The following is a 13661-nucleotide window of genomic DNA, read 5'->3' as shown; positions in this document are numbered from 1 at the left end:
AATCAAAGCATTATAGAATGACTATATTATTAATAGTAATAACCCCATATAGTATTATTCCATATATTAATACCTCAAATATCAAAAGTGCTAATTGGGATTTAATATATATTATTTCAAATTATTTTGATTTTCAAAATATTATTATTCTAATCTCAATTTGAAAAATATTAATTTAATTCAAATTTATAAAAATATTAATATTCTAATTTCAGATTCAAAAACAATATTAATTTAAATATAATATAAAATTTGAATTTTTTATTTAAATTATAATTAATTAAATCAGGAAATCAGATTCTAATCTCAAATTAAATCTTAAAGTTTTTATTTTTTAAATAAATTTTGTTTTATTTTATATTCCTTATTTTTATTAATATATTTTTTAAATATTCTTTTTTCTTTTTAATTTCAATATAAAAAAAGTAAAAAAAATAAAAAAGGAAAATATAAAAAAAAAAAGAGAAAGAAAAATATTTATAAATTTAAAAAATTAAAAAAGAGATTTTAAATTTATAATTATTTAATATATTTTATATTATATTATAATTAGAATATAATTTTTGGAATCAAAATAATATATGGTTTTTGAGATTAAAATAATATATAATTTTTAAACCTAGAATATTATATATTTTTGAAATTAGAATATTAATTTTTTATTTAAATCAAATCAAAACTAAAATAATAATATTATTAAAAAAAATCGAGATTGAAATATCAAAAATACTAATTGAGGTTATTTTGGTTATATTCCTGATATTTGAAATATCAATATATGGAATGATACTATATGAGGTTATTATCATATTATTAAACATAAAAACAATCAACATAAGTTTTCGAATATAATTAGTTTATGATTGTTTTCTTTATTTTCGTATCGAACTTTTGATTCTTTATCAACTTTTATAATTGAAAAGTCAATCCTTTAGAATTCTTCAAATAAATCAATAATTCGGAATTAATCATTCGTCTAAAAATGTTTCATTCATTTATAATAAATGAAAGTTAATGTACAAAATAGCTGTCGGGGAAAAGAATTTTCAGACTACAAATTCGCGAAAATTTCATTTTTCTTTTTGATTGTTGTAATAATTTCGAAAACCCGCGAGTTTGTAAACTTCCAATTCTTTTTCTCCGATGGCTGGTACAATTACAATATAAAATATTATTCATAAATTCGATTTTTAATTCTTTTCTGATTCTACTTCTAATTATATCTCAATCATGATATAATAAAACATATCTAAAGGCTAGCCTCTAAGCTCCTAAACCTTGCCACGCTCGAGATTTAATTTCATCGTTCTTGTTAGGTATTCTTATAATTCTGATTATTGTGAATAATCAAGAATGATAGAGAAATTTTTATAAATTCTTATTTAGATTTTAATATTGAGATTAAAAATTGTATAAACTAATTGTGTTTTAGATAACATATTTTTATGTTGATAAATATACTACCAAATATATTATTTTTTAAATCGAATTCATCGATTTCATGATTATTATAAAGCTTATTTGAGAAAAATGATAGCATTTAAATTTTTTTAATCACTTTGGTTTATTTCTTTCTTTTTCAATTGTTTCATTAATCTTTTTAAGGTTGTGCATTAAATTGAAATGATTTTCTTAAGGCTTTTCTTTTATCTGGTCAAAACGATTCTATCTAGTGCTGGCGATGATTTATAACTAATTAGAAGGAGCTTTATCTGTACTAAGTTATACTTTTAATGTCTTTGTAGACATATATAATATTATAATACAGGGGTACAAAAATACTTCGTTTGCTTCTACAAATCTATTATCGTAATTTTAATGGAAATTAGTTCATATGATATTATGATAATGATTTTTCTATGCAAAAAAGGTACTAATCAAATTTAATAACAACACTTCAATAATTAATCATTTAAATAACAACAACAATGATATTAACAAAATCTTATCAAAAATAAACTACTATATGTAAGCAAAGAGGACTTTAATTTAAATACATCAATTCATTATATGACTTTTATACATAATCAAGGTGATTTTAAATAGCTGGGTCCAAAGATACTTATAAACAATAATAATATAAATAAGTAATTTTTTCGAACAATAGTAGATAAATTAGCTTTCATTACAAATACAATTGAGGCTTGTACTACAAATATTATTATTTGTAAAAGCAAAAATATGTATCTCAAATTTTGATTAAAAAGTAACGATTGCGCTCATAATAAAATTAATTATAATAATCATAATTGAATATAAGTTTATTTTCTGTAAATCCATTGTAATCTAAGGAACTTGAAATGAAAATCTAAAAACTTATTAGTTGTTTTGTAATGTAATCTATGTAATTAACGACTTATGAATATTATGGAAAATTTCTAGCTTTTATAATAAACTTTTTGACTATGTATAAATACATTATATGTTCTTTAATGAAAATTAATTAATAGTTAGTTGGATGATATAACAAAAAATATAAGAAGATTTTGAGATATAAAAATGTATAGTATTTGCTATTTTGATTCTAAAAGAAAGATTATCAGTTTTAAATACAAATACTAAGATTAATATTCCATTCTATTTTATACATGATTTAATATAGATATAAGTCTTATGACAATCTGCTTCAAAATAGATATGGAGATTATAACACTTGAATAAAAACCTGTCAGTATGTTATAAAATCTTTAGATATATATTTAAACAAAATTAATAAAAGCCTCGTATCTAAGAATCAAATCTATTTAATTTCTAAGATATATTCTTGTTATCTCTACAGTTCTTGGCATTGAAGATAGTAAGTTAATTAAAGTATATTTACAATCCACGATGAATCCTGTAAACAAGTTTAAAAGCAAAATGATCTGAGAAAATGTTAATGTAATATTGAAAAGCTGATTCCTATCTTAGCATCAAAGAAATAGATAATAATTAATCTAGATAACATGGTTTATCAGTATGTAGGCCATATCACTATATAAGCCACTTTCACCTCAATTTACACTTTCAAACCCATATTATTCAATAATAATTGAATTAATTGATTAAAATTATCAAAAATCTAATAATCTAAAATCTATTATATTATTTTGATAAATTCTTGTATTATAATCTGTTTTTCTATATTTACTACAATATTAGTTAAAAAATATTTCTTTATTAGAATTCCTCCCTTTTGATATTTGTTATATTAAATTTCAATATTAATTTTTTATCAAGATAATATATCAAAAATCTCTTATTCAATAAACACTTCTTCTTAATAGAACTAGGGTTTTTTATATATTAATATTTATTTAATACTTCATTTGTTTTACAAAATATATAAATTTCTATAATCAAAAGTATATTTTTATAAACTAATTCTTCTATATTCTTAACTAAAGTTAATATAATTTCAAATATAAGTATAAAAAAGCTTATTTGATAGTAAATTATTCGAGATTTACTTAATATTGATTAAAAAAAGCTTTGATTAAATTATAAAAAATTCAAAAGATTTATTAGTTTAAATCAAAAAAGGAAAAAATAAATATACAAATTTGAATATCTAATTTTGAAATATAGTTTTAGAATTAAATAATATTAAGTTTATTTCTTAGAATCCTGATTTTATATCCTAAGAAATAATTGATTTTTTATATACAACTTTAAAAGCTATGAAGAATTCAACCTTTGAAGTATAATTAATATATATCTTGATAAATCCATTAAATTGATTATCATATAAACATTTTGGATTATTAAAACAATTAATATTAAATAATTAATATTAAATAATTAATATTAAATAATTAATATTAAATAATTAATATTAAATAATTAATATTGAATAATTAAATTAAATAACTTGAATACAATAATAAATATAAATATATAATATTATTATCATTATAATATATTTGAAAAACTATTAATTCGTGATTTTTATACCCATTCAATACCAATATTCGATATTTGCTTTTTCTTCGATTTTTAATATTTTTAATATTTCAATTATTTCCAATCTATTTTAATATTAATTTATTTATTAGCTATAAATTTAATAATTTAATTTATAGAAAAACTCATTTTAATATATTAATTAAAGAAATAAACTTATTCTTAAACTATTAAAAATAGAGGAATAATTTCATTCTCTTTATTTTCACATATTATTACTATAATCCATTCTCAATTACTTAATTATACTAATTTACTTCTACTATATCTCTCAATATTAATAATAACTATTACTATATATATAATCCTTATTATAAAATCGGTTTCATTAAAATTATAGAAATTTCCATTCAAAATATTATATTTTACTTATATATTTATAATTGATCGAAATTATTCTTTAATAAATTTAAAATACTTATAAAAAGCTTTCCAATATTCTTTATATCTTTTGATTTGAAAATATGATTTACTATATTTTTTATATTTTTAAATTTATCGAATTTATATTAAATATATATTTAATAATAATGTTCTCTTCTAATTTATAAAGACTATAAGATTTATATCAATATTTTATATAAAAAATAAAATCATTAATTTTATATTATAATATTATATACATGATATCATATATTTTAGTATTTTTTCGAATACTTAATTTTTTGTTTTTTCAAATAACTTTAATAACAAGAAGTATATAAACTTCTTAATTATTCAAATTTATTATAAATTATTAATAAAACACATATTGAAAGAGAAAAGTGTAAATTCAGGTGAAAGTGGCCCACATGCTGATAAACCCCGTTATACACTCTTTCCCTCGATAAATTATCATCTTCTCCATAAATCAATCGTTCGAAGAAACACATTTGAGTCTTCAACCTTTAAATAAGGTTTAGAAAAGTGAAATGATCATTTCTCATCACTTTAGAAGCTTTAAAAAGTATTAATGAAGGGATGTGCAATGTTAGATCTACAGATTTGTGAGTTTGTGGATTCAACAAAAATTTGAATTATTCCAATGACTTGAAAAATCCATGGAAAAGTTCAACAGAATATTTGTAAACTGATATAAAAATTGGATTTGAAACAAATTTATTAAGAAGTTTATCAAAGAATTTACTAGATACCTATAAGAATTTATAGTTTCATCATAGTTTTTAGATTTATCAGGATTTTTTATATTTTTTAGATTTTTTAGATTTATTAGATGTCATTAGATTCCTTAGATTCCTTAGATTCTCTAGACTTCTTGGATTCCTTAGACTCCTTAAATCTTTTACATTTTTGGGATGTTATGATGACATAATAGAACAGTAAAAGCGTAGAATAGCTGAATTGTGAATAATTGAATAGTAGTAGTAGTAGGTAAAATAGCAGTATTGATTTTTCTCTTAAGAAAATAGATTTAAGATTTATATTTTATTGATTTTTAAGGAATATAGAGATATATCAATCAAAAAATTTTGTAACCAAAATAAAGAATTAATTGTAAAGAGTATTTTTTATCTATAACAGGCTTTATAAGATTGCTCAAACAAAATGTATTTTTGAAGTAAGGGCTAGTTTGAATGTACAAATCCGTGCTGAATCCATTGAATATTCTATACTTTTTGAAAATGGATTTTGAATTTATATTTAGATATTAAATTGTAAATTCTATTGAATAATCTATATTTCAATAAATTTAATATATTTTGAAATAAAAAAAGAATAAATTATTTTAAAATAATACTAAATAATCTGTATTTTTTAATAAATTTATATAAAAAAATGAAAATATGGATTGAAAACAAGGATTAAAAAAAACTGATTTTATTGAATTTATTAAAATAATTTATTATTTTTATAAATCTTTATAAACTTTAAAATCTAAAGTTTTAATATATAAAGTTTAAAGTTATAATAAATAAAGCTTAAAGCTATAGATTTATTTTGAATTAGAATTTATAATTATATATAAATTTAAATAAAATTATTTCTATATTTATTTATTTAATTATTCAAATAATAATAATATATTAAAAATTCGAATTATTTTATTTAATTTGTATATATATTATATATATATTTTATTTCCTTTTATTTTGATAAATTATTTAATAGATTTAATATATAAATTATAAAATTATAAATCAATAATCTATTCTTTTTGAAATAGATTATTATTATTGCGGAATCTATAGTGATACAAAGAGCGGATTATTTCAGTGGATTCAATACGGATTTTGTAATCAAACGAGCCCTAAACATATGTGTTTTGAAATTGATATTTTTATTTGTTATTAAAAGGAGTTTCAGTTAAAAGACTCATTAAAATATTATAATGAACGGCAAATTACTTTCACACCCCCCAAACTTCATTTGATTTATTTTATACCCTAAATTTTAGATGTAATCCATTTTTATACTTCTGAGTTTTTATCAAAAAATCTACACATTTTGGACTAGATTCTTTAACTGAGGAAAAAAGAAATTTTATAATAGGAGAATGGATTCTTTAAGAGAAGAATAGATTTTTTGAAAAAAAAAAAAGTTGTTAAGCATCTTAAATCAGATTCTATCATAAGAAGAGGTTAGATTCTACAAAAAGAGAGATCAAGTTTTATAAAAAGAGATTAAAATTTGATAACAAAAGGGTAGATTCTGTAAATATATATATATATATTTATTGCCTTTGCCTTTAGAACCTTTTTTAATAAAATAAATTCGATATCGATCTTGTGTATATTCCATATAACTCTATATATAATTTATCCCCTGTAATATTAAACCAATCGTATAAATGAAAAGAGGAACAACATATAATTTTAAAAAAAGCATAAGAATACAATAATAGAAAAGAAATTTTTGGAAAATAAAGATTTGAATTTTATTTGAAACAAATTTGAATTATGTAAAATCTTTTATCATTTAATTCAAAACACATCTATTCTAAACAATGTAAAATAATTATACAAATAACATCTCTAACTGTATAAGAAAAGTATTCACAAACCTACATATAATAAAACTCGAAATGCTTTCTAAAATATATAATAGAATTATGATATTGCAGAATTAGAGACTTATAACTGCTAATTAAAAAAGTATATTTCTTCTCTTTATAATATTCAAATCCTTTGATAAATGATATATTATTATAGTCTCTTAAATAAATATATTTCTAAATCTCTCAGAGTAAATTTTTAGATATAAATCAAAACTAAGACTATTATGGCTAGTTTGGATGTACAAATCCGCACCAAACCTGGTGGATATTCTACACTTTTTGAAAGCACATTTTGAATTTATATTTGAATATCAAATTACAAATTTTATTGAATAATCAATATTTTAATAAATTTAGTATATTTTAAAATAAAAAGGAAATAGATTATATTAAAATAATATTAAATATTTTGTAATTTTCAATAAATTTGTATAAGAAAATAAAAACTAAAAAAATTAGGTTTTATTAAATGTATTAAAATAATCTATTTTTTAAAGATTTTTATAAACTTTAAAATCTAAAATTATAATAAATAAAATTTAAAGTTATAGATTCATTTTAAATTAAAATTTATAATTATATATATGTTGTATTTTATTTTATTTTCTTTTATTTTATTTTAATAGATTTTTTAATAAATGTGATATATAAATCAATAATCTATTCTTTTTGAAGTAAATTATTGTTAATATAGAATCCATAATAGTATAAAGAATGGATTATTTCAGTCGATTCAGCGCGGATTTTATATTCAAACTAGCCCTTACTACTACTATTAATTCCATTACTATTATAGGCCTTACTCTACAACCAATTATAGTCTTTGAAAGCTCTCAATTGCTTTTGATTTAATTACTTCTTTTCCATTGGTTTTATTTATTTTATTTAAGATTATATATTGAATTGGAATTATTAATTTAATTATAAATTAAGAAAGAATACAACGAGCTATAACTATAAGTCTAGTATACAAGTATATATAGTTATTCCTATTTATATATTTACTAATATATTAATTATTATCTTCAACTTCCTTCTTAATAGTTTTAGTTATAGTAATCGTCTAGATATAACAATCGGAACTTATAAAGTAAATATATTTACATATTTCCTATTTGATATTACTAGCTTCTTCTATTGATTTTTACTACTAATACAAATCTTATTAGAATTAATCATTGAAAATAACAGTCGTTAAAAGTATGTCGATTTATATAATAGAATTAAAAGATTTTAAACGGTTCTAATAAAATCATATTTGCAAATATTATTCAAAAGTGTGAAAAAGATCTTTTATAGATAGAGAGAGTTTAAAATTTATGTAATTGATTACAATCTAAGTAGAGAGTTGATTTAGTCGCCAAATTATTCCTGTCCAGTATATCTTAACATCTAGCTGAGAGAGCCTTTTAGACGAGATGCTCCGGGTATCTTGTCAACCATTTCGATAGTCTCATCAGATGCCTTTTCTTTGATTTGACGTTTTACCAATTGTTCGTCTTTCTTCTAAAATCCCCTAACTGGAGGTGTTGGCATCCCTGGACTTGATTTTACCATGGCCGTAGCAGCATATGTCCTGTGAAGAACTTCAATATTAAGGCGTGCATCATCGAGACGGGGATAGTTGATGAGCTAGCCGGAGCCAGATAATTCGACTGAGATATATTGAACGAACCTTTGCATCAGGTTCATGGGTACAGTTGCTGTCAATCTGCAAGGTCGATGAATTGTGCGCTGTTTGACATCTGTCACAAGTATTTATGGAAATTCACAGCTGTCATGATCATAGTGATACTGAAATTCAACGAAGACCTCACAACTTGCTTCAAGGCAATCCAAGCATTCTAAGACAAGATAGATGGGTGTAGTGTTGGAGAGTTTTAGCAAGAATGTATGATATAAATCTTCTACTTTTCAATCTGCTAAGGAATGTGTTGCAATTGATATGTCATAGATAAAGCTTTAAGTTTGTACACCACGCCTCTGAAAACAAAAGAATGTATTTGGGATAGGTCGAGCAAATCAGAAGTTCTCGTAATGCTGCAAACGTTCAGAATTTTGCTGTCAGTGGGCAGCTTGAGAGCTCCATTTCTGCTCCAGCTCAAGCAATGACTTCACTGAGCCAACAATGCATTCTTCTAAATTTTTGAAGTTCCAACCTTGGCTTTTGGCTTGTCGAATTATTTCTAAACTCCTGGCGTTGTTTAATTGAGTGGGGCGTAGGCCTTTGGGGAAAACTTCCTTTTCATCACCGCCTTTCGGTAACCTCCCTTCCAGTTCTGGGAAATTCTTCCGAATAATATTTACAACCAACTGTGGCGAGAGAGGACCCGCGGAGATAATGTGACGTTTGTTAGCCATACGAGGGGAGGTGAGTGCGATGATATGTAAAAGAGCCACATCGCGAACATCAACCTTTGCACTTTTTAGTTTGGTGAACAGCAAGAGGAAGCAGTATGTATAACCGAGGAGGGAGGAACTTACAAAATCCCAAAAGGCAAACATGGCATCACCAACGGTCTCATGAGTGCCATTAATGAAAGCATAGCAAGCGAACTCGTTGGTTTCGTTGACATTTTTCGGGCTGGGGACAGGCTGGAGTATAGGGCCGAGGACTACATCAGGATTGATCACAACCAGCTCAAAAGCCGGCTTCTTTTCTTTCATGAAGCACCACTGCCATTATTGTGTTAACAGCATTAAAGAAGGATCACCGAGTCGGTGTGAAAATGGGTGTTCTAGTCTGGAGGTGGGAAGGGGGCTTGCTTACGGCCGCTAGCTCGGCATTTTTTTTGCCAACATTGTATCCGATGAGAGGATTTTGAGATGATACTGCATCATGCTCAGTCGCCTGAAAGTGAGATTAGCCACGACGCTATATTGTGAGAGCAGGAAATCTGACAGGGTTCCAATCATCTTCGGTATAAGGTCTCCCTTCAGGAGCATTTAAATCTTCGAATGAATCAAGAACGGACACAGCACTACCAAGTAAAACAAAACGCTTCACCTGCTTGTCTCCTAGTTCGTGAGTAGCTTTGAGAATTTCGGTAGTGCTTTCGTGAATGTTAGAGATTGGTCATCAGATTGTGCAGATTTGTACAATTACCCATGAACAGCCGGGTCTATTAGGTCTTTCTTCACGTCCTTGACAGCAAATGTTACTGGAGACGCAGTATGAACGATGGAATCAAAGCCGCCTTTTTGAGCTTGATCTTTAAAAACATGGTCAAAAGCTCCAGGTGTTGTGATTTCAGGCACAAATGCAAACTTGACCTTTCCCACCCATTCTGGATGAAGTTCGAGGATTTGATTGGCTTTCGTAGGGGACCGGACACTAGCAACAGGTTCGTACCCGCTCTGCGGAGTCCGTTAGATAGCCTTGGAATTGCATGATAACAAACGGAAGCATACCTCAATCAGAAGAGAAAGGATATGAGAAGCTATAAAGCCATTGCCCCCAGTCAAGAAGACGGATTTTCCTTCAGTAGACATAATGTATCTTGTAGTGCGATTTGATGTTTATGAGTTTGAGAATTGAAATGGAGGGATGGGGACAATATATACTTTAATCATGCAGAGCTGATAGCCTTGACTCTTCTTAAGATTAATGCTGCTTTGTCACAAAATTGAGCATTGGGATGTTTACTAATCGCATTTTGTAGAAATGTTCACCCCCAGGAATGTCGATGTAAGCTTTGCACATAGAGAGGCTTTGTCACCTGTCCAATGACCACTACTACTACCCCTGCTTGGTAGCATCGACCACCTGAAAACGAAAGATGAGTTCTGGAACCGGAATTTGATTACACAATATTCTTGCATGCAGTTGTTTGCATATCGCCGGCAACTCAAATCGGCGAAAGGGTCAATCACAACGATCGAGGCGTCATGATAATACATGGATGACAATACATCAAAATACCAAGGACGCAAATAGCAAGGAGTCATGGATCACTCAATCTTTCGCCAATAAGAACTTTGAAAATTCCAGAACGTCTCGAGAATTGATCGCTTTTCATCGAAGCCGAATATATGTACGCCTCAAAACTTGTGAAATAACTCCTCACGCTGATGATTAATTCCCAAGGTAATTAACGGAAAATGCATCATATAATTTTATCTTCCATTTCGCCTTGCATCAGCAGCCATCTGGTTGATTGATTCTGCAGAGCATAAATTGTAGAGGTTGAATGACCTTCAAACATCGAAATCTCTTCTGATGTTGAAATATGTTTAAAGATTGAAATACGCTCAAGCATTATATACATTCCGACATAGACCTTCCTCAAACGAATGCTTTGTGAATCTAGGGAAAAATCATAGGTACTGTGATGCAAACTAAAGTTTGATACCGATTGCCACGGTCAATGGACTCATGTATCTCCTCTTTCACAAAAGGAATCTATTGTATTGCGAGGTGAAAGAGAGCCATATGTTATTTTAACTCCTTCTGTTATGATCTCATATATCTTATTGAATTACAAGAACCTCCCTTGCATTTTCATCTATGTTGCCACGAACACTTGTTTGAAGGACTCGCCGTTGGCGTTTTACTTGACTTCCTGTCCATTTACAAATCAATAAACGATGGGACGAATGAGGCCTCTGTCATTTTCAAGCCGGTCTTCATGAGTTTCACTAGAAACAACACAACAGGCCGATATGATGGAATATCTTGGGCAAAAGGAACCCAATTCGCAATTGCGATATTGACTTCTCCCACGTCGCAAGAAGATGAAGATCTGGATTCGAAGATGTGGTTCTATGCATTGAAATACTCCATAGAAATAAATAACACTAAAACAGAAAAGGCAAAGTAAGCAGTAATCTGTAGGTATTCAGGGACTTGAACCATGGGAACGATGGATCTTATGGAGCTTTCTAGATTGAATCCACATCATCGTCTGCACGAAATAATATATCTTCATTGAGATCCTCTCGAGATCCTTTAATCCCTCGATATGATTGCCTAAGTTTCACATTGCCGCGACTTTTGAATCCATGACCGCCGTTCTCACCTCGCACGGAAACTTCCAACACTCAACCCCCGCTTTCCCTTTGCCCCACCAATTCCACCCAACACCCAAACATCCGACTCCATCTATTCAATTCATGCCACGAGTTTCATAGAAAGGGTTCCTCTTAAAGCTCTCCCATATCTGTTCTTCTCCTGAAAGCCCTCATTCGCAATCTTTCTCAATTCCTGAACATCTTCGATTTCCATCTCAATACCCGTCTTCTCCAATCAATCAAATCAAATAAACTCATTCAAAATGGCAACCGTTAAGACAATTCCCCCTGGACAAACCTTCATCGATACTCTCGATAAATCATTCGTCGATGTCCCCGTCAACAAGGAGAAGGACAATGCAATTGCAACCACAGAGTTTCTTCAAGCTGCCGAATCCCTCACTACTCTCTTCGGTATGGTCCCCTTCCTGTGTCTCATTGAGAAGTAAAGAGTTAATGAATTGTAGATGTTATGGGATCTGTAGCATTCAACCCAGTCAAGAATGATATGGCTGGTAACATCAAGGTACGATTGGCTCCTGCCGATTGAATACAAATATGCTAACGATTTGGCAGAAAATCCGCGAGAGACAACTTGCTGCACCAGCAGAGTCAGAGACTCTTCAAGAATTGGTCGTCAATGAGCTCAAGACCAAGAAGCACACCGCTACTGAAGGTTTAGTTTGGTTGGTTCGGTATGTCATTTTCATACAATTCTATATATTATCCTTGCTATCATTATGTGCCGACGTGATGGCATACATTGGCACAATACTCCTAACCCCTCTATCCATTCTTGCAAACTTAGGAATTCAAAGCTAACGGCCCGTCCCCCTACAGTGGTCTAGACTTCACCTGCATTGCTCTCTCACAAAACCTTGCCGCCCCCGCGGACGAACTCTCCGTATCCTTCCGTGCTGCCTACGGCGAGACACTAAAACCCCACCACTCCTTCATGGTGAAGCCCATATTCAGCGCTGCCATGTCTGCCTGCCCATACAGAAAAGATTTCTACGTTAAGCTTGGAGATGATAACTCCAAGGTTGAGGGTGCTTTGAGAGTGTGGTTGAGTGCATTGGAGAACCTGATCGCCATCCTGAAAGGATTTTTGGACAGAAAGGAGGCTAAGTGGTAGATTTGGGGAAGACACTAGAGATAGGAAGGCCGTCAATTCTGGCATGAGTGAGCGAGCAAGCGATTAATTTTGAACGACTTGATATGATGAAGCGTTATGTTTTGGAAGAATAGCAAATCAACAGGAGCAGAGAACATGAACTACGTTTGCATGATGACAAAACAGTAAAAAAGTAACTTAGCAAGCTTTTATTTCCTAAGTGAATGCTAATCGGCATTGATTTTACTAACCACTAATGCTGTTGTCAACACATGCCATTGCCTCATTATTGCCTATAAGCCTGCCACATCCTTAAATGACCTGGAAGTCCTATCGACCCTTTACCTGTCCTATTTGCATACTTCGGAGTTTCGTCGCCATTCCACACTTCCAAAGTGATGGCTAATCTTTTTGAACACTGGTCCAGTATCCTGCCACCATGTTGATGTTTCTTATCATCAAACAGCATCTGAAGAATATCATGGTGCAAGACACTTGGTCGGTCCGAAAACGAAAAACTACCAGGCACTGCAGGTTCGTTACTCTCTGTCATAAGATCGAGACATGTTGCAGAAGCAAAAGCTTGACCATTGAGCTTGA

At 28.3% G+C, this 13661-nt stretch overlaps 2 protein-coding genes across 2 annotated transcripts; one reads left to right on the top strand and one right to left on the bottom strand.

Moving 5' to 3' along the window:
• Positions 1–8873: 8873 nt before the first annotated feature.
• On the bottom strand, positions 8874–10710 carry EAE97_005135 (uncharacterized protein). Its single transcript, XM_038875647.1, has 6 exons — positions 10349–10710; positions 10044–10294; positions 9840–9990; positions 9708–9788; positions 9422–9613; positions 8874–9352 (listed from the first exon to the last, which is right to left on the bottom strand). Exons 1-6 carry the CDS (start codon positions 10427–10429, stop codon positions 9002–9004), a joined length of 1107 nt encoding a protein of 368 aa, XP_038734004.1. The 5' UTR covers positions 10430–10710; the 3' UTR covers positions 8874–9001.
• Positions 10711–11983: 1273 nt separating this feature from the next.
• Positions 11984–13284, top strand: EAE97_005134 (uncharacterized protein). Its single transcript, XM_038875646.1, has 4 exons — positions 11984–12361; positions 12415–12473; positions 12524–12642; positions 12788–13284. Exons 1-4 carry the CDS (start codon positions 12211–12213, stop codon positions 13080–13082), a joined length of 624 nt encoding a protein of 207 aa, XP_038734003.1. The 5' UTR covers positions 11984–12210; the 3' UTR covers positions 13083–13284.
• The last annotated feature ends 377 nt before the right edge of the window (positions 13285–13661 follow it).

Source organism: Botrytis byssoidea (genome assembly GCF_014898295.1).
Source record: "Botrytis byssoidea strain MUCL 94 chromosome Unknown BBYS_008, whole genome shotgun sequence".
In the NCBI taxonomy this organism is placed as follows: Eukaryota; Fungi; Ascomycota; class Leotiomycetes; order Helotiales; family Sclerotiniaceae; genus Botrytis; species Botrytis byssoidea.
The sequence above is the reverse complement of the archived record's forward strand: the minus strand, read 5'-3'. Positions and strand labels throughout refer to the sequence as shown.

Bases quoted from the DNA above. Each gene is read 5' to 3' on its own strand.
- EAE97_005135 (XM_038875647.1), bottom strand. From the start codon at position 10,429: ATGTCTACTGAAGGAAAATCCGTCTTCTTGACTGGGGGCAATGGCTTT. The intron at 9,991-10,043 runs GTAATTGTACAA...CATTCACGAAAG, and splicing joins ATAGACCCGGCTGTTCATGG to CACTACCGAAATTCTCAAAG. The intron at 9,789-9,839 runs GTCAGATTTCCT...TCTCACTTTCAG, and splicing joins CCGAAGATGATTGGAACCCT to GCGACTGAGCATGATGCAGT.
- EAE97_005134 (XM_038875646.1), top strand. From the start codon at position 12,211: ATGGCAACCGTTAAGACAATTCCCCCTGGACAAACCTTCATCGATACT. The intron at 12,474-12,523 runs GTACGATTGGCT...ACGATTTGGCAG, and splicing joins ATATGGCTGGTAACATCAAG to AAAATCCGCGAGAGACAACT. The intron at 12,643-12,787 runs GTATGTCATTTT...GTCCCCCTACAG, and splicing joins GGTTTAGTTTGGTTGGTTCG to TGGTCTAGACTTCACCTGCA.